At 52.5% G+C, this 22,268-nt stretch overlaps 1 protein-coding gene across 1 annotated transcript in view; it reads left to right on the forward strand.

Annotated features, from left to right (window-relative positions):
• Nucleotides 1-726: 726 nt before the first annotated feature.
• The window catches only part of LOC140480941 (plectin-like), an 85,417-nt gene continuing 63,875 nt past the window's right edge, over nucleotides 727-22,268 (forward strand). The window contains 9 exon segments of the mRNA XM_072576554.1: nucleotides 727-818; nucleotides 2,160-2,285; nucleotides 5,395-5,412; nucleotides 5,414-5,551; nucleotides 10,267-10,421; nucleotides 11,505-11,631; nucleotides 12,111-12,294; nucleotides 15,201-15,358; nucleotides 22,067-22,245. Of these exon segments, the coding sequence (XP_072432655.1) occupies nucleotides 729-818; nucleotides 2,160-2,285; nucleotides 5,395-5,412; nucleotides 5,414-5,551; nucleotides 10,267-10,421; nucleotides 11,505-11,631; nucleotides 12,111-12,294; nucleotides 15,201-15,358; nucleotides 22,067-22,245 (1,175 nt within the window). The 5' untranslated portion in view covers nucleotides 727-728.

Below are 22,268 nucleotides of genomic sequence, written 5' to 3' on the forward strand. Positions count from 1 at the left end.
TCACACTCTTGTGTCTCACTCCCTCCCCCGTGTCTAACACTCTCAGACTCTCGTGTCTCACTCCTCCCCGTGTCTAACACTCTCACACTCTCGTGTCTCACTCCTCCCCCATGTGTAACACTCTCTCACTCTTGTGTCTCACTCCTCCCCCGTGTCTAACACTCTCACACTCTCGTGTCTCACCTCCTCCCCCCGTGTCTAACACTCTCACACTCTCGTGTCTCACCCCTCCCCCGTGTCTAACACTCTCACACTCTCGTGTCTCACTCCTCCCCCGTGTCTAACACTCTCACACTCTCGTGTCTCACTCCTCCCCCGTGTCTAACACTCTCTCACTCTCGTGTCTCACCCCTCCCCCGTGTCTAACACTCTCTCACTCTCGTGTCTCACCCCTCCCCCGTGTCTAACACTCTCACACTCTCGTGTCTCACTCCTCCCCTGTGTCTAACACTCTCACACTCTCGTGTCTCACTCCTCCCCCGTGTCTAACACTCTCACACTCTCGTGTCTCACTCCTCCCCCGTGTCTAACACTCTCACACTCTCGTGTCTCACCCCTCCCCCGTGTCTAACACTCTCACACTCTCGTGTCTCACTCCTCCCCTGTGTCTAACACTCTCACACTCTCGTGTCTCACTCCTCTCCCGTGTCTAACACTCTCACTCTCTCGTGTCTCACTCCTCCCCCGTGTCTAACACTCTCTCTGTGTCTTGTGTTTGACAGGCCTTTATGGCTGCATTGCAGACCCAGTGGAGTTGGATTCTGCAGCTGTGCTGCTGTATTGAGGCCCATCTGAAGGAGAACACAGCGTATTTCCAGGTGCGGTGCAGGAATGCCTAGGCCAGTAGAGCCCCCTCTCCCCCCTCCCCCCCCCCCCCCCCCCCCCCCCCCACCAACCCCCGACCCCTGTACAGGGCCCATGCTCTCGATGTCTGCTTTGGAACAGGCCTTGTCAGGGAATGGAGGCTGTTACACGGGGTTGCTGTGATACAGATACAGGAGCTGATACAGGAGCTGATTGGAATGCACTTGAACAGGGCCCAAGAGTTCAGGGAATGAACTAGTGACAGTCACGTGACAAATGTTGGCTGATTTGGAAGAGTCAATGGGAGTTTCCAAAGGGAGAAACCGTGTTTAACAAACTTCCTGGAGTATTTTGAGGAGGGTAACGGAAAGACCCAATGAAAGTAATGCTGTTTTCGAGAAGGTGCCTGATACAGCGCTACACAACAAACTTGTGAAGAGAGTTTGAGATGTTGGTGTAAATGGAACAGTGAGAATATGGATACAACATTAGCTGAGTGACAGGAAACAGAGAGGAATGGGCTGGAGGAATATTTGGAATGGTGTTCCCAGAGGGTGGTTTTGGGAGCCTTGCTTTTCTTGATCTACATTAATGATTGGGATCTTACTGTGCAGGGGACAATTGCACAGTTTACAGATTGACACAAAACTTGGAAGAATTGTAAACTGTGAGGCGAACAATGTGGAACTCCAAAAGGACATTGACAAGTTGATGAATTGGGTGGATAAATGAGGTTTAATGCACAGAAGTGCAAAGTGATGAATTTTGGACAAAGATTGGGAGACAATATAAAATAAGGTTATAATTCTAGAGGGGGTGCAAGAGCAGAGGGAGCTGGGGATATTATGTACAGGGTGTGGGCCCCACATTATAGGAAAGATGGGAATGCATTGGAGAGAGTGCAGAAAGTGATTTACAGGATGGTTTCCGGAATGAGAAACTTCAGGGATGGGGGGAGATTGAAGACGTTGGGACGGTTCTCCCCAGAGAGAGGGCGGCTGAGAGGGAGATCTGGTAGAGGTTTCCAAAACCGGGAGTGAGGCTGGACAGAGCAGACAAGGAGAAACAGTTCCTGCTCGTACCAGGAAGAAGAACATGAGGGACATATAGATGTAAGTTTCCCGGTGAAGTAGCAAGGGGTGGTATGGGGAGAAGCTGGTGGACCGGTCCTGGGTGAATCCCTCCTACAGAGGGCTAGTAAAAGATGCAGCAGGCTGAATGGCTGTCCGGTGTTCCGTGGTTTGGACAAAGGGGAATACTGTGGTGAAGAGTCAGTGCAGAGTGAGTTCTAACTGGATGTATATTCTCCGTCTGATCTGGTTTGACCACTGTCTGATTCCTTGTTCCCTGAACAGTATTTCTCGGATGTGAACGATGCGGAGAATTTCCTGAAGAAATTGCAGGATTCGATGAAGAGGAAGTACGTGTGTGACCGCTCCATTACCGTCACTCGCCTCGAGGATTTACTGCAGGATTCCATCGTACGTACCCATCACCACAGAGTGACATACACCCCTCCCTCACCCGGCCTCAGCCCTCACCCTCCACCACCCGCACCCTCACCCTCCCCGCACCCTCCCCCCACCGACCCTCCCTCACCCTCACCCTCACCCTCCCTCACCCTCACCCTCACCCTCCCTCACCCTCACCCTCACCCCCACCGACCCTCCACTCCCACACCCCTCACCCTCCCCACACCCTCACCCTCCCACACCCTCACCCTCCCTCACCCTCACCCTCACCCCTCGCCCCCCACCGACCCTCCCACTCCCCACACCCTCACCCTCTCCCTCACCCTCACCCTCACCCTCCCTCACCCTCCCCCCCACCGACCTCCCACTCCCACACCCTCACCCTCACCCTCCCTCACCCTCACCCTCCCTCACCCTCACCTCACCCTCACCCTCCCTCACCCTCCACCCTCACCCTCCCCCCCACCGACCCTCCCACTCCCACACCCTCACCCTCCCACACCCTCACCCTCCCACACCCTCACCCTCCCTCACCCTCACCCTCACCCACACCCTCACCCTCCCCCCACCGACCCTCCCACTCCCACACCCTCACCCTCACCCCTCCCTCACCCTCACCCTCACCCTCCCACACCCTCACCCTCACCCTCCCCCCAACCGACCCTCCCACTCCCTCACCCTCACCCTCCCTCACCCTCACCCTCACCCACACCCTCCCCCTCCCCCCACCGACCCTCCCACTCCCCACACCCTCACCCTCACCCACACCCCTCACCCTCCCCCCACCGACCCTCCCACTCCCCACACCCTCACCCTCCCCCACCCTCCCCCCCCCCCCACCGACCCTCCCACTCCCACACCCTCACCCTCACCCTCACCCTCCCTCACCCTCACCCTCCCCCCCACCGACCCTCCCACTCCCACACCCTCACCCTCCCTCACCCTCACCCTCCCTCACCCTCACCCTCCCACTCCCTCACCCTCCCTCACCCTCAACCCTCCCACCCACCGACCCCTCCCACTCCCACACCCTCACCCACACCCTCCCACTCCCACACCCTCACCCTCTCCCCACCCTCCCCCCCACCGACCCTCCCACTCCCACACCCTCACCCTCACCCTCACCCTCCCTCACCCTCCACCCTCCCCCCACCGACCCTCCCACTCCCACACCCCTCACCCTCCCTCACCCTCACCCTCCCTCACCCTCACCCTCCCACTCCCTCACCCTCCCTCACCCTCACCCTCCCTCACCCTCACCCTCCCCTCACCCTCACCCTCCCACCCACCGACCCCTCCCACTCCCACACCCTCACCCTCCCACACCCTCCCACTCCCACACCCCTCACCCCTCTCCCCACCCTCCCCCCCACCGACCCTCCCACTCCCACACCCTCACCCTCACCCTCACCGCTCCCTCACCCTCACCCTCCCCCCACCGACCCTCCCACTCCCACACCCTCACCCTCCCTCACCCTCACCCTCCCTCACCCTCACCCTCCCCACTCCCTCACCCTCCTCACCCTCACCCTCCCACCCACCGACCCTCCCACTCCCACACCCTCACCCTCCCACACCCTCACCCTCCCACACCCTCACCCTCCCTCACCCTCACCCTCCCTCAACCTCACCCTCCCACTCCCTCACCCTCCCTCACCCTCACCCTCCCCCCACCGACCCTCCACTCCCACACCCTCACCCTCCCTCACCCTCACCCTCCCTCACCCTCACCCTCCCACTCCCTCACCCTCCCTCACCCTCCACCCTCCCACCCACCGACCCTCCCACTCCACACCCTCACCCTCCCACACCCTCACCCCTCCCACACCCTCCCACTCCCCACACCCTCACCCTCTCCCCACCCTCCCCCCCCACCGACCCTCCCACTCCCACACCCTCACCCTCACCCTCACCCTCCCTCACCCTCACCCTCCCCCCCCGACCGACCTCCCACTCCCACACCCTCACCCTCCCTCACCCTCACCCTCCCCTCACCCTCACCCTCCCACTCCCTCACCCTCCCTCACCCTCACCCTCCCACCCACCGACCCTCCCACTCCCCACACCCTCACCCTCCCACACCCTCACCCTCCCACACCCTCACCCTCCCTCACCCTCACCCTCCCTCAACCTCACCCTCCCACTCCCTCACCCTCCCCTCACCCTCACCCTCCCACCCACCGACCCTCCCACTCCCACACCCTCACCCTCCCACACCCTCACCCTCCCTCACCCTCCCTCACCCTCACCCTCCCACACCCTCACCCTCCCTCACCCTCACCCTCCCTCACCCTCACCCTCCCCCCACGACCCGACCCTCCCACATCCTCATCCTCCCTCACCCTCACCCTCCCCCTCACCGACCCCTCCCACTCCCACACCCTCACCCTCCCACACCCTCACCCTCCCTCACCGACCCTCCCCTCCCTCACCCTCACCCTCCCCCCACCGACCCTCCCACTCCCACACACCCTCACCCTCCCACACCCTCACCCTCCCCTCACCGACCCTCCCCCCTCCCACACACCCTCACCCTCCCTCACCGACCCTCCCCCTCCCACTCCCACACCCTCCCACTCCCACCCCACACCCTCACCTTCCCCCCCACCGACCCTCCCACTCCCACACCCTCACCCTCCCCCACACCTCACCCTCCCTCACCGACCCTCCCCCCTCCCACACACCCTCACCCGCCCTCACCGACCCTCCCCTCCCCCTCCCACACACCCTCACCCTCCCCTCACCGACCCTCCCCTCCCACTCCCACACCCTCCCACTCCCACACCCTCACCCTCCCCCCCACCGACCCTCCCACTCCCACACCCTCACCCTCCCACACCTCACCCTCCCTCACCGACCCTCCCCCTCCCACACACCCTCACCCTCCCTCACCGACCCTCCCCTCCCACTCCCCACACCCTCACCCTCCCACACCATCCCCCTCCCCCTCCCACCCCACCGACCCTCATCGTCCCCGTTTCCCCCCCCAATGACCTTCACCCTCCCCTCTCCCTCCCACACCCATGCCCTCATCCTCACCCACACCCTCCGCTGCCGCTGCGGTGATCGTCTGGCCCCTTTGCCCTTGTCAGTAATTGTTTGGCTCTCCTGGTTACAGGAGGAGAAGGAGCAGCTTTGTTTGTGATTACAAATCCCACCTGAACGGCCTGAGTAAGAGAGCGAAGACCAGCGTGCAGCTGAAACCTCGCAATCCAGCTCATCCACTGAAGGCCAACCTCCTGGTGCAGGCTGTGTGTGACTACAAACAGATGGAGGTCAGCCCGAGACGGCAGAGGAGAGGGCCAGGCAGAGACGGAGGGAGGGGGGAGACAGACACACACACACACACACACACACACACAGACACAGACAAAAGAGGCAGAAAGAGACCAGATAGAGAGACAGACAGAGTAAGAGTCAGAGAGAGAGACTGACAGAGAGACAAGGAGAGACAGAGAGTCACAGAGCTGTACAGAGAAATAGACCCTTCAGCCCATCATGTCTGTGCTAGTCAAAAACAACCCCCTATTTTAATTCCATTAACCAGCTCTTGGCTCATAGCCACCCAGGTAAATAGTGCAGTGAAGGCGGCATATAGCGTACTGGCTTTTATTGGTAGAGGAATTGAGTTCCGGAGTCCTGAGGTCATGTTGCAGTTGTATAAGACTCTGGTGCGGCCACATCTGGAATATTGTGTGCAGTTTTGGTCGCCATACTATAGGAAGGATGTGGAGGCACTGGAACGGGTGCAGAGGAAGTTTACCAGGATGTTGCCTGGTATGGTAGGAAGATCCTATGAGGAAAGGCTGAGGCACTTGGGGTTGTTTTCATTGGAGAAAAGAAGGTTTAGGGGTGACTTGATAGAGGTGTACAAGATGATTAGGGGGTTAGATAGGGTTGACAGTGAGAACCTTTTTCCACGTATGGAGTCAGCGATTACAAGGGGGCATAGCTTTAAATTAAGGGGGGGTAGATATAGGACTGATGTTAGGGGTAGGTTCTTCACTCAGCGAGTCGTAAGTTCATGGAATGCCCTGCCAGTAGCAGTGGTGGACTCTCCCTCTTTATGGGTATTTAAGCGGGCATTGGATAGGTATATGGAGGATAGTGGGTTAGTGTAGGTTAGGTGGGCTTGGATCGGCACAACATCGAGGGCCGAAGGGCCTGTACTGCGCTGTAATGTTCTATGTTCTATCATGGAACTGAACAGCAGAGGAACAGGCCCCTCCACCTACTACCTTGTGTCAAACGTGACGCCAAATTAAACTGATCCCTTCTGCCTGCCCTCAGTCCATATCCCTCCATATCCATATCCCTCCCTCGATCCCTCAGTCCATATCCCTCCCTTGGTCCATATCCCTCCCTCGATCCCTCGGTCCATATCCCTCCCTCGATCCCTCGGTCCATATCCCTCCCTCGATCCCTCGGTCCATATCCCTCATGTATCCATGTGTTTATCTAAGAGTCAATAAATGCCCCTATCGTATCGTATCTGCTTCCACCACCCCCTGGCAGCACTCCTACCACTGTCTGTATAAAAAACCTGCCCCTCACATCTTTAAACCTTTCCCCCCTCTCACCTTAAATGCATGCCTCCCCCCCCTAATTTTAGACATTTCAACTCTGGGGGAAAACATTCTGCCCGTTAACCCTATCTCTGCATCTCATTATTTTATCGACTTCTATCAAGTTTCCCCAAAGAGACTCCTCCAGAGAAAACAACATGAGCTTTTCCAGCCTCCCCTTCTAGCTCACACCCTCTAATCCAGGCAGCACCCTGGTAAACCTCTCCAAAGCCTCCACATCCTTGTGGACCTTGGCATTGCACATACACATCTCAATCCCTCTTCAATGTGATGAGGGTTCCTGCCTCTCCCACCCTCTCGGGCTGTGAGGTCCAGATTCCCCACCCCCCCTCTGGGTGAAAAGGTTTATTCTCACATCCCCCTCTAAACCTCCTGCCCTTTGACCGGATCATAGATTAAGATAATGATCCCTTTACCGAGGGAAAGGTTCCTCCAATCGACCCTGTCAATGTCCCTCATAATTTTATCCATCGTGACCAAGTCCCCTCTCAATCTCCTCTGCTCCCTGGAAAACAATCCCAGTCTGGCAATCTCTCCAGCCCAGGCCACATCCTGGGAAATCTCCTGAGCACCCTCTCCTGTGCACGCACATCCCTCCCATGATGTGGATTCCAGAACTGCACACCGTACTCTCACTGTGGCCTAACCAATGTTTTAGTTCCAGCATCACCTCCCTGCTCTTCAACTCGATACCTCGGATAATAAAGGCAACTCTCCCATAGGCCTCCCTCCCTTTACCCACCTGCCCTGATACCTTAAGGGACTGGAGGGCATAGAAAATAGAATAATGCAGGCCATTCGGCCCACTATGTCTGTACTGACCATGGTGTCATTCTGAACCAATCCCATCTGCCTGCCCATGGTCTGTATCCCTGTATTCTCAGCCTGTTCATGTCCTCACTATCCTCACATATCTCCTTTAAACTTTCCCCCCCCTCTCACCTTAACCCTATGCCTCCTCGTATTTGACTTTTCACCCAGCTAAGCTGCAGAGCTGGGCTGAGAGCTGGCAAATGGAGTTTAATGGGGAAAAGTGTGACATGATTCACTTTGGAAGGAGCAACAGGAACACAGAGTACTGGGCTAATGGTAAGATTCTTGGTAGTGTAAATGAGCAGAGAGATCTTGGAGTCCATGTACATAGATCCTTGAAAACTGCCATCCAGCTTGACAGGGTTGTTAAGAAGATGTACAGTGTGTTAGCTTTTACTGGGAGAGGGATTGAGTTTCAGAGCTGCAAGGTCATACTGCAGCTGTACAAAACTCTGGTGCAGCCGCACTTGGAGTATTGTGTACAGTTCCGGTCACCGCATTATAAGAAGGATGTGGAAGCTTTGGAAAGGGTGCAGAGGAGATTTACCAGGATGTTGCCTGGTCTGGAGGGGAGGTCTTACGAGGAAAGGCTGAGGGACTTGAGGCTGTTTTCGTTGGAGTGAAGGAGGTTGAGAGGTGACTTAATAGAGACATATAAGATAATCAGAGGGTTAGATAGGGTGGACAGGGAGAGCCTTTATCCTCGGATGGTGACGGTGAGCACGAGGGGACATAGCTTTAAATTGAGGGGTGATAGATATAGGACAGATGTCAGAGGTAGTTTCTTTACTCAGAGAGTAGTAGGGGGCGTGGAACGCACTGCCTGCAGCAGTTGTAGACTCACTAACTTTACAGGCATTTAAATGGTCATTGGATAGATATATGGATGAGAATGGAATAGTGTAGGTTAGATGGGCTTCAGATTGGTTCCACAGGTCAGTGCAACATCAAGGGCTGAAGGGCCTGTACTGTGCTGGAATGTTCTACGTTCTACTTCCCACCCTGGAAAAAAGACTGACTATCCACCCTGTCCATGCCTCTCACAATTTTATAGACTTCTATCAGGTCACTCCTCAGCCTCTGACGCTCTAGTAAAAACAACCCGTGTTTCTCCAACCTCTCCTTATAGCGTATACACTCCAATCCAGGCAACATCCTGGCAAACCTCTTCTGCACCATCCCCAAACCCTCCACATCCCTCCTATAGTGTGGGGAGCAGAACTGCACACAATATACACACCAAGATCTCTCTAACCATCGGGGCCTCCCAGGGCTGTTCATCACAAACTCCCTTGCCTTGTCTGTCCTCTACATTTATCCAATTGAATTTTGTTTGCTGCTGACTAGGCCATCTCTCTTGTCCTGTAATCTAAGGCTATTTACCATCCCACTCATTTTCATATCACCTGTGAACTTACTGACCAACCCGACTGTGTTCAAGTCTAAATCATATAGATCAATCAGCGAAGGCCCCAACACTGACCAACCCTACTATGTTCAAGTCTAAATCATATAGATCAATCAGCGAAGGCCCCACCACTGATCAACCCTACTGTGTTCAAGTCTAAATCATATAGATCAATCAGCGAAGGCCCCACCACTGACCAACCCTACTGGGCACAGACTACCAGTCACAAAAATACCCTCAACCATCACCCTCTGCTTCCTGACATTCAGTCAATTGTGGTTCCAATTTGTTAACATTCCCTGGATCCCATGGACATTTAGCTTTGCTATGAGTTTCCCATGTGGGACCTGATCAAAAGCTTAGCTGAAGTCTAAATAGACTACATCAAAAGCATTGCCTTCACCTATACACTTGGTCACCTCTTCAGAAAACGTCAGTCAAGTTGGTCAGACACGATCTTCCCTTAACAAAACCATGATGACTGTAGTTGATTAATCCCTGCGTCTCCAAACTCCGATTAATTCTGTCCCACAGAATGGCTTCCAATCGTTTCCCCAGCTGCAGTTTCCTGATTTAGCCCTTGCCCATTTCTTGAACAATGGTGCCACATTAGCTGTTCTCCAGTCCTCTGGCACCTCTCCTGTGACCAGAGAGAAACTGAACATTATTGCAAGTGAAAGGGACAGAGAGTGAGAGATAAGTGGAAGGGGAGAGAGAGAGAGAGAGCCAGAGTGAGAGATAAAGGAGAGAGAGAGAGAGAGAGACAGAGTGAGAGATAAATGGAGAGAGAGAGAGAGAGAGAGACAGAGTGAGAGATAAATGGAGAGAGAGAGAGAGAGAGCCAGAGTGAGAGATAAAGGAGAGAGAGAGAGAGAGAGAGACAGAGTGAGAGATAAATGGAGAGAGAGAGAGAGAGACAGAGTGAGAGATAAAGGAGAGAGAGAGAGAGAGAGAGAGACAGAGTGAGAGATAAATGGAGATGGATAAAGAAAGGTGATGAGACATTGAGTGAAAGGTGTTGAGATGAAACGAGAGAAAGATGGAGATGGAGTGTTGAGAGAGTGAGAGGAAGATGGAGGAATGAGAGAGAGAGAGGGGAAGGTGGAGAGAGAGAGCAATGTTGAGAGTGGGGGAGCTGTCCACTGGTCCTGATGCTGACTGTTGTGTGTGTGTTCTCTCTCAGATCACCGTGAATAAGGGAGACGAGTACATCCTGCTGAATAACAGCCAACCCAAAAAATGGAAAGTGGTGAGTGTGTCCGGGAATGAGGCACTTGTTCCCTCAGTCTGCTTCACAGTGCCACCCTCCAACAAGGAAGCTCTGGATGCCACCAACAGGTAACTATCACCCACTAACTCCACTGCTTGTTAACTAGCATAACTAATATAATCTATAACCAGGATTCACACTGACTGACACCCAGATTCACACTCACAGCTGGGCTCACACTTTCTCTCACTCACACCCGGCTTCACAGTCACACTGAGCTCTCACACAAACCGGGCTCCCTCTCAAACAGGACACACACTCACACCATGACTCACACCCACACCCAGTTTCACACTCACAACAAGACACACACTCACACCAGGACTCACACTCACACCCAGTTTCACACTTGCACCAGGACACACACTCACACCCAGTTTCACACTCACAACAGGACACACACTCACACCCAGTTTCACACTCACAAGACACACACTCACACCAGGACTCACACTCACACCCAGTTTCACACTCACAATAGGACACACACTCACACCAGGACTCTCACACCCAGTTTCACACTCGCACCAGGATCACACACACACCCAGTTTCACACTCACAACAGGACACACACTCACAACAGGCGGGGGGGAGGAACCTAGTGTTTCAGGTAGAACCCTTGTTCAGGACTCGGGGTGGGGCTAAGGGGCGCTGCAGAGAGAGAGAGAGAGAGAGAGAGATGGTTGGTGGGGGTTTGGGAGGGGAGAGGGCTGGAATGAGCTGAGGTAGTGAACGGTGATCACAGGAGGTGGGGACACCTGGTTGGTCGATGGGACGATTAAACAGTGTTTTATTGAAATGGCGGGAGGTTGCTGAATGTGGAGGTGTAGAGGGATCTGGGTGTCCTATCCATCAATCACGGAACGTTAGTTTGCAGGAACAGCAAGTGATGAGGAAAGTAACTGGATAATTGTTGTTTATTGTGAGGGAAAGGAATAGAAATGTCAGGATGTTACTGCAGCTGGTCAGTGTGAGAGCACATCCACAAAACTGGGCACAGTTGTGTTCTCCTTGTATAAAGAATGATATAACAGCGTTAGGGCAGAGTTCACAGAAGGTTCACTCGACTGGTTCCTGGGTGAGGAGCTGGAAGAGTTTGTGCCTGAATGGTGTGTGTTATTGAAGGTGTCTCTCTGTTGGTGTTCCTCAGGCTGGAGAGCACCCACCAGACCCTGGTCACCATGTGGCACCAACTCCACACTGATATGGAGAGCCTGCTGCCCTGGTTATACCTTCACCGTGACATGCAACAGGTTCACTCCTGGACCCTGCTTACGGTGAGTTAGCCCCCACCCCGGGGAGGGGGGGGACCATCTCCGACACCCTGCCACCCTCACCCTCACTCCCCTCCGTCCCTCACTCCCCTCCGTCCCTCACTCCCCTCCGTCCCTCACTCCCCTCCTCACCCTCACTCCCCTCCGTCCCTCACTCCCCTCCGTCCCTCACTCCCCTCCGTCCCTCACTCCCCTCCTCACCCTCACTCCCCTCCTCACCCTCACTCCCCTCCATCCCTCACTCCCCTCCGTCCCTCACTCCCCTCCTCACCCTCATTCCCCTCCTCACCCTCACTCCTCTCCATCCCTCACCCTCACTTTCCTCCGCCCCTCACTCCCCTCTGACCCTCACCCTCACTCCCCTCCATCCCTCACTCCCCTCCGTCCCTCACTGCCCTCCATCCCTCACTCCCCTCCGTCCCTCACTCCCCTCCATCCCTCACTCCTTCCCTTGCTCCCTCACACTCTTGTTTGTTTTCCAGTTTCGGAGTTTGAATCCGGAGGATTATAAACAGATTCTCTTGAACCTGGAACGCCACTATCAGGACTTCATGAGGCAAAGTCAAGATTCCCAAATGTTTGGAGCAGACGACCGAATTCAGTTGGAGAGGGAATACAAACTGATGACTCAGCACTACGAGAAGCTGCTCCAGAACCTGGAGAGAGGTACACAGGGGAATGAGAAACAAGAGCATGATGAGACCATTTGGCCCCTCAAGCCTTCTCCCCCATCCAGTACAGTGATGACCTTGTGTTTCACCTCCACTTTCCCACCCACTCCCTGTATCCTCAATTCCCCAACAGTGTCTGTGTGAGTTCCCTCCGGGTGCTCCGGTTTCCTCCCACAGTCCAAAGATGTACAGGTCAGAGTGAATTGGCCATGCTAAATTGTTCATCGTGTTAGATGCATGAGTCAGGGGTAAATAAAGGGTAGGGGAATGGGTCTGGGTGGGTTACTCTTCAGAGGGTTGGTGTAGACTTGTTGGGCCAAAGGGCCAGATTCCATACTGTAGGGAATCTAATCTAATACAATCAAATGACCAAAAATCTGTTTGCAAAAAACTCAGCAAATTCATATTAACGAATCGCGTGCTATAGCAGGACACCCTGAATATTTAGACTTGGCCTTCTGTGATGGAGAACTCTGGAGGTTCATTACCCTCTGAGTGAAGAAATGTTTCCTCATCTCGACCTCAAACCATGAGCCTGTGTTGCCTGGTTCCAGGCCCACCCCTCCCCAGGTGGAGATATTCTCCCTGCATCTAGTCTGTTCAGCACTGTTAGAATCTCATACATTTCCATCAAACCCCCTCTTGTTCATTCTAAACCCCCAGTGAATACAGGCCCATCGAACCAATCTCTCCTCCCAGGATAGTCCTACCATCCCCGGTATCAGCCGATTGAACCTCTGCTGCACTCCCTTGATGGTAGGAATCTCCTCACTCAGATAGACAGCCCTAACCTGCACCTAGTCTTACCAAGCTGCTGTGTAACTGCAGTAAGCTGTCCCAACCATCTGAACTCAAATGGGCTGGCTGTGGCCTAGTGGTACTATCACTGGACTGTTATTCCAGGGATCCAGACAACACTCTGGGGACCTGGGTTCAACTCCCACTATAGCAGATGGTGGAAATCGAATTCACCCTCACACACCTTTCACCCTCACACCCCTTTCTGTTTGTTCACATTGTACTGTCTACATTGTGTTTATGCATTCACTCACACTCACTCCCATTTCCACACTCATGCTCACTCACACACACACACTCACAACCACAACCACACATTCACTCACACACACGCACGTACTCACTCTCACTCTCACACACACGCACGTACTCACTCTCACTCACGCACGTACTCACTCACTCACACACACACGTACTCACTCTCACTCACACGCACGTACTCACTCTCTCACACACACACACGTACTCACTCTCACTCACACACACACGCACGTACTCACTCTCACTCACACACACACACGTACTCACTCTCACACACACACACGTACTCACTCTCACACACACGCACGTACTCACTCTCACACACACACACGTACTCACTCTCACTCACACACACACACGTACTCACTCTCACACACACGCACGTACTCACTCTCACACACAATCACGTACTCACTCTCACTCACACACACACACGTACTCACTCTCACACACACACGTACTCACTCTCACTCACACACACGTTCTCACTCTCACACACATGCACGTACTCACTCTCACTCTCACACACACGCACGTACTCACTCACTCTCACACACACGCACGTACTCACTCTCACTCACACACACACACGTACTCACTCTCACACACACACGTACTCACTCTCACTCTCACACACACGCACGTACTCTCACTCACACACACACACGTACTCACTCTCACACACACACACGTACTCACTCTCACTCACACACACACACGTACTCACTCTCACACACACACACGTACTCACTCTCACACACACGCACGTACTCACTCACTCTCACACACACGCACGTACTCACTCTCACTCACACACGCACGTACTCACTCTCACTCACACACGCACGTACTCACTCTCACACACAATCACGTACTCACTCTCACTCACACACACACACGTACTCACTCACACACACGTACTCACTCTCACTCACACACACGTACTCACTCTCACTCTCACACACATGCACGTACTCACTCTCACTCTCACACACACGCACGTACTCACTCACTCTCACACACACGCACGTACTCACTCTCACTCACACACACACACGTACTCACTCTCACTCACACACACGTACTCACTCTCACTCTCACACACACGCACGTACTCACTCTCACTCACACACACACACGTACTCACTCTCACACACACACACGTACTCACTCTCACTCACACACACACACGTACTCACTCTCACACACACACACGTACTCACTCTCACACACACGCACGTACTCACTCACTCTCACACACATGCACGTACTCACTCTCACTCACACACGCACGTACTCACTCTCACTCACACACGCACGTACTCACTCTCACACACACACCCCTTGTCTTAAAGACCTTGTCTTATCCTCCCAATTCATAATCCTGCTCTATTATGGGAATGTTGTATATGGTTCCCACTTCCAGTTCGTTTCCATACGATCCTCGCAGAACCCATCCAGTTGCTTGCTGCCATTTGGAAAAAGACCTGTTTCTTCCCATTCTCTGTTCCCTGTCTGTCCAAGAATTCTCAAATAATGCAAAGATGTTATGACTACCCCATGTGATTAACATCTACAGAGATCTCAGGATGGTTTGGAGATTACAGCAAAGATGTTTCAGATAGAGTCAGCCTTTAACATACTCCTTTTCTCTCTCTCTCCCCATCTCCCCCTTCTCCCCCCCTTCTCTTTCTCCCCTCCCTCCACATCTCCCCTTCTCTCTCTCTCTCCCCTCTCTCTCTTTCTCTCTCTCTCTCTCTCTCTCTTGCCTCCTCTCTCCTTCGCCCTCCCTTCCTCTCTCTCCCTCCTCTGCCTACCTCCCCCTACCTCTCCCTCCCGTAGGTGAGCAAGATGAAGCGAGTTGTAAACAGTATGTGACACAGCTGAAGGATATCCGGCTGCAGCTGGACTCCTGTGAGAAGCGAACGATCCACAAAATCCGACAGCCACTGGACAAAGATCCACTGGGAGAGTGTAAGCAGCGACTCAATGAACAGCAGGTAGGTGACTCATCACTGACTAACCACAGACTGGAACATCAGGGAGGGGAAAGGAGGCCAAACTAATGCAGAGCCTTGGTGAAAGACTTGGAGGTTAAAATGAAGCCAAAGGTTGTATCAGATTTTATAAACTCCCATCACCACCTTTAACACCTGCTCCCCTCACAACCTACACTCAGTAGCAGCAGTGTGTACCATCTACAAGATGCACTGCAGAGATTCACCAAAGACCCTCAGACAGCCCTTTCCAAACCCACACCCACTTCCATCTAGAAGATAAAGATAATATTGCCATAGTCTTACTAAACCATTAGAGAGGGAGGGATGACTGGTGGTGGTTTAACCCAAGGGTTACCATGCCTCAGGTGAGGGGAGAGTTTGAGGACGAGGGTCCTACAGGAGTTGTTCCCAATTGACTAAACCAACCCCAAACCATCAGAGGACAAGGGTAGCAGATACACGGGAACAGCATCCCCTGCACGTTCCCCTCCGAGTCACTCCCTATCCTGACTGGGAAATATATCACCGTTCCTGCACTGTCACTGGGTCAGAATCCTGGAATTCCCTCCCTCAGGAACACTGTGGGTGCTTCTCCAGCTTTGTACATCCATTTGAATGTTGTGTGCAGTTCTGAATGTTATCAGGGTTTGGAAATTGCTGCCAAGAGGAAAGGATTGGAGAGTCTGGGATTGATCTCCTTAAAATACAGGTGACAGAGAGGCACCTTCATTGAAGGTCCTGGGAGGAGTATACTGGGAGGGGGGACCTATATGGGGAGGGGGGAGTGGAGTGGATGGGGGAGGGGGGGAACCTGTTTCCCCAACAGAGAGGGGTTTCAGGTGATTTTGTGAAAACAAAAGAGAAAATCTTTTAAAATAAAACACAACTGTGGATGCTGGAAATCTGAAACAGAAATTGCTGGAGAAACTCAGCAGGTCTAGCAGCATCTGTCAAGAGAAGACAGTTCCAATGAAAAGTCAGTACAACAAAAGCATTAACCTTGCTTTCTGTCCACACGTGCTGCCAGAGCTGCTGAGTTGTTGAGTTTCTCCAGTAATTTTGGTTTTGGTTTTGGTTTGAGGAAATGTTCCCCCCTCCCCACCAGAAGGTGGTGGGTCTCTGGAATTGTCTGCCTAGTGGTGGCTGAGACAGAATCCCTCAACTCATTGATAAGGAGCCTGACTCTCTCTGAGCAGGTACTGGAAAGCAGGACAGTGAATGCAGCAACATTACAAAGGTAACATTGTAATGAAGGAACTGGCTGTGTATCTGAATGGGCTAGAGTGCAGTGGGCTGAATGGACTTGTGCACAATGCTGTAATTGTAGTCAGTCTGATGGTGATTACAGAGGACTGGCTGCAGGGTGATGAGACCTGAGTTCTGAACATTGAGGACTATCTGACTTTCATGAACAAGAGGAAGCAATCTAGAGATGATGCAGTCTAATAGTTACGGTAATCTTGGTTCAGGAAAGCAGGATGTACAATCCGTTTGGATGGAGGTAGGAATAGGAAGGGGAGGGAAGGAGTCTGTGGTGGTGTAATGAGTAATTCAGATGCTAATGTCCCAGTGACTTCAGCTCAAATCCCGCCGCAGCACCTTGATGATGTTTGTATTCAATACCATCTGGAATTTTATGAAAATCTAGTCTAATGACAACTATTACCGACTGTCAGATACATCCATCAGGTTCATTAATGTCCTTTGGGGAAGGAATTCTGCCATCTTCACCTGGTCTGGCCTACATGTGACTCCAGACCCACAGCAATGTGGTTGAATCTCACCTACCCTCAGGGCAGTTAGAGCCGGTGACACCCCCAACCAGCAAAGTTTGGCCCTTGAAGCCTGTTCCAGCTCATGGCTGATCGTCCCCTGTTTCAGAAGGATGTAATAATGTAAGATATACTGTAATGCTTCAGTTATACAGGGCATTGGCAAGGCCACATCGTTGATACCGTGTGCAGTTTTGGTCTCCTTATTTAAGGAAAGGTGGAAATGTATTCGAGATGATTGTTAGATGGAGATGTCCTAGATCAGTATCTGGAAGAGAAGGATTGTCTTATGAGAAACAGATCAGAGATGATCGAATGGTGGAGGAGATGATGGGCCGAATGGCCTAACTTGCTTCTATATCTTCTGGACAGACTGGGCTTGTGTCTGTTGGAGTTTAGGGTGGCATGGTGGCTCAGTGGTTAGCACTGCTGCCTCACAGCGCCAGGTACCCAGGTTTGATTCCCAGCCTCGGGCGACTGTCTGTGTGGAGTTCCCACATTCTCCCCGTGTCTGTGTGGGTTTCCTCCGGGTGCTCCAGTTTCCTCCCACAGTCCAAAGATGTGCAGGTTAGGGTGGATTGGCCACGCTAAATTGCCTATCGGGAATAGGTGCATTAGTCAGAGGGAAGTGGGTCTGGGTGGGTTACTCTTTGGGAGTCAGTGTGGACTGGTTGGGCCGAAGGGCCTGTTTCCATACTGTAGGGAATCTAATCTAATCTAGAGTAGGGGGTGACCTGATTGAAGTGTTTGATCCTGAATGGTCTTGACAAGATCCATGGGATGTTTCCTGTTTGGGTCCGTCCTGAACGAGGGGACTCTGTTTTACAATTAGGGCTCGTCCTTTCGGGATAAAGATGAGGAGAATGTTTTCTCTCTGAGGGTTGTGTCAGTTTGCCTCAGGAAGTGATAGAGGAGGGTCATCGAATACATTTAAGGCGGGGGGGGGGGGATAGATTCTTATTAAATAGAGAATTGAGGATTAATGGAGGGAGATGGGAATATGGAATTCAAAACATAACCATGCAGCTGTAATCTTGGGGAAAGGTGGAGCAAGCTGGATGGGCCCAATGGCCTTCAGCTGCTCCCATTGTGAATGTTTATTGGACTCTTTGGGAAGTTGCGATTGACTCGGATGTTCCACTCGAACTCACAGCCGTTTGAATCTTTGCCACTCAGTGGGCTCCAGGTGAAATAGTGTGTGCCAGCTCAACGCACATGGGCACTGAGTCAGACTGAATTCAGGTTCCAGTCCGTCTGCCAATGTCAGTTCAGCATTCTGCCAAAAGGCATGGCCCACTGGGAAACCATCAGCAAATCAGCAGCTTCCTCTCCATCAATAACTGAATACGGGCTCACACAATACACCATTTTACATCAATTCTGTCCTCCCAACAGTGCGGCACTCCCTCAGCACTGACCCTCCGACAGTGCCCACTCCCTCAGCACTGACCCTCCGACAGTGCCCACTCCCTCAGCACTGACCCTCCGACAGTGCGGCACTCCCTCAGCACTGACCCTCCGACAGTGCGGCACTCCCTCAGCACTGACCCTCCGACAGTGCGGCACTCCCTCAGCACTGACCCTCCGACAGTGCAGGACTCCCTCAGCACTGACCCTCCGACAATGCGGCACTCCCTCAGCACTGACCCTCCGACAGTGCCCACTCCCTCAGTACTGACCCTCTGACAGTGCCCACTCCCTCAGCACTGACCCTCTGACAGTGCCCATTCCCTCAGCACTGACCCTCCGACAGTGCCCACTCCCTCAGCACTGACCCTCTGACAGTGCGGCACTCCCTCAGCACTGACCCTCCGACAATGTAGGACTCCCTCAGCACTGACCCTCTGACAATGTAGGACTCCCTCAGCACTGACCCTCTGACAATGTAGGACTCCCTCAGCACTGACCCTCCGACAGTGCCCACTCCCTCAGCACTGACCCTCCGACAGTGCCCACTCCCTCAGCACTGACCCTCCGACAGTGCCCACTCCCTCAGCACTGACCCTCCGACAGTGCGGCGCTCCCTCAGCACTGACCCTCCGACAGTGTCCACTCCCTCAGCACTGACCCTCCGACAGTGCCCACTCCCTCAGCACTGACCCTTCGACAGTGCCCACTCCCTCAGCACTGACCCTCCGACAGGGCAGAGCTCCCTCCTCACCGTTGCATGTTGATGGACAATTAAACAACTCACTGGGGAAAGAGGCTCCACATGGAAATGTACGGTAAAATATGGCAAAGTCAGCAATGTTTCATCAAGGGGAGGTCACACCTTACAGATCTACTAGAATTCTTTGAGGAAGTAATGAGCAGGTTAGACCAAGGAGAGCTAATGGACGTTATCTCCCTGGTCTTCAGGAAGGCCTTTGACAAGGTGCCGTACAGGACGCTATTGAGTTAACTAAGTGCCCTTGGTGTTAGGGGCAAGGTGCTGGCACAGGTAGAAGCTGGGCTGTCGGGCAGAAAACAGAGACTGGGATAAAAGGGTCCTTCTCAGGATGGCAGCCGGTGACGAGTGGTGTTCCACAAGGATCAGTGTTGGGACCACAACTTTTCACTTTATACAATAACAATCAAGATGAAGGAACTGAGGGCATTCTGGCCACGTTTGCAGACAACACAACGGTAGGTAGAGGGACAGGTAGCATTGAGGAGGTGGGGAGGCTGCAGAAGGATTTGGACAGGATAGGAGAGTGGGCAAAGAAGTGGCAGATGGAGTACAACATGGGGAAGTGTGAGGTGATGCACTTTGGTCGGAAGAATGGAGGCATGGACTATTTTCTAAAGGGGGAGAAAATTCAGAAATCTGAAGTGCAAAGAGACTTGGCATTTATTTTGAGGGGACTTGAATATTAAAACAGGGATGTACTTCTGAGTCTCTATAAGGCTCTGATCAGACCACTTTTGGAGGATTGTGTGAATTTTGGGCCCCATATCTCAGGAAGGATGTACTGGCCCTGGAGCGTGTTCAGAAGGGATTCCTGAGAATAGTCCCAGGAATGAGAAGCTTAACATATGAGGAATGTTTGATGACTGTGGGTCTGTACTCAATGGAGTTTAGAAGGATGAGGGGGGATCTAAGTAAAACATACAGAATGGCCTAATTTCTGCTCTTGTGTCTTACGGTATTATAAATATCGAGAATGATGGCAGAGCCCAGCACATTAATGTAAAAGATAAGGCTGAAGCTTCCACAGCAACCTTCAGGCAGGAATGCCGAGTGGATGGTCCATCTCAAGCTCCTGCAGGGTTTGTTCTGGGGCAAACTTCAGAAAAGTTAAAGTTTACGTTAAGGTAAAACCATTGTCACAAAATAAAATAATAGACAATAGACAATAGACAATAGGTGCAGGAGTAGACCATTCTGCCCTTCGAGCCTGCACCGCCATTCAATATGATCATGGCTGATCATTCCTAATCAGTATCCTGTTCCAGCCTTATCTCCATAACCCTTGACTCCACTATCTTTAAGAGCTCTATCCAATTCTTTCTTAAAAGAATCCAGAGACTGGGCCTCCACTGCCCTCTGGGGCAGAGCATTCCACACAGCCACCACTCTCTGGGTGAAGAAGTTTCTCCTCATCTCTGTCCTAAATGGTCTACCCCTTATTTTTAAGTTGTGTCCTCTGGTTCGGCACTCCCCCATCAACGGAAATATGTTCCCTCCTGCCAGAGTGTCCAATCCTTTCATAATCCTATACGTTTCAATCAGATCCCCTCTCAGTCTTCTAAACTCAAGGGTATACAAGCCCAGTCGCTTCAGTCTTTCAGTGTAAGGCAATCCTGCCATTCCAGGAATTGACCTCGTGAACCTACGCTGCACTCCCTCAATAGCCAGAATGTCTTTCCTCAAATTTGGAGACCAGAACTGTACACAGTACTCCAGGTGTGGTCTCACCAGGGCCCTGTACAGCTGCAGAAGCACCTCTTTGCTTCTATACTCAATCCCTCTTGTTATGAAGGCCAGCATGCTATTAGCCTTCTTCACGACCTGCTGTACCTGCATGCTTGCCTTCATTGACTGGTGGACAAGAACACCCAGATCTCTCTGAACAGCCCCTTTACCTAATTTGATACCATTGAGGTAGTAATCTGCCTTCCTGTTCTTGCCACCAAAGTGGATAACCAGACATTTATCCACATTAAACTGCATCTGCCATGCATCTGCCCACTCACCTAACTTGTCCAGGTCACCCTGTAATCCCCTAACATCCTCATCACATTTCACCCTACCACCTAGCTTTGTGTCATCAGCAAATTTGCTAATGTTATTGCTGATACCATCTTCTATATCATTTACATATATTGTAAAAAGCTGCGGTCCCAGCACGGATCCCTGCGGTACCCCACTGGTCACTGCCTGCCATTTCGAAATGGAGCCGTTAATCACTACCCTTTGTTTCCTATTAGCCAACCAATTCTCTATCCAATCTAGTACTTTGCCCCCAATCCCGTGCGCCCTAATTTTACTCACTAACCTCTTGTGTGGGACTTTATCAAAAGCTTTCTGAAAGTCCAGGTACAGTACATCCACTGGATCTCCCTTGTCCATCTTCCGAGTTACATCCTCAAAAAATTCAAGAAGATTAGTCAAGCATGATTTCCCCTTCATAAATCCATGCTGACTCTGTCCTATCCTGTTACTATTATCCAGATGTACCGTAATTTCATCATGTTCCATAATGTTGTGAACCTCATTATTGTGACACAAATGGAGGGGGATTGAAAGGAAATAGATGAGAGAAACAGAAGATAGACAGTGAGAGAGGAGATGGAGAAAGCGATGTATAGAGGGAAGAGAGGGCAAGAATGAAGGAAAGAGAGAAATAGAGGGAGTGTTAGAGAGGGAGAGGGAGAGAGGTATTCAGACCATCACACTATCTTTGTTCAGTGACAGAAGCTGACTAACAATTCTGTTTCATCTCTTGTCGGGCAGAAAATCCACTTGGAGCTGGAAGGGATTCAGAAGAATCTGAACACGGTGACGGAGAAGACAGAGAAAGTCCTGGCCATGCCTGAGCAGCTGAGCAGTGCACCCACACTGCGCTCCGAACTCGACCTGACCACCCAGAAGATGGACCGGGTCTACAGTCTGTCTGCTATCTACCTGGACAAGTGAGTCCCACCTCCCAGGGCCT

Source organism: Chiloscyllium punctatum, chromosome 8 (assembly GCF_047496795.1).
Source record: "Chiloscyllium punctatum isolate Juve2018m chromosome 8, sChiPun1.3, whole genome shotgun sequence".
Taxonomy (NCBI): domain Eukaryota; kingdom Metazoa; phylum Chordata; class Chondrichthyes; order Orectolobiformes; family Hemiscylliidae; genus Chiloscyllium; species Chiloscyllium punctatum.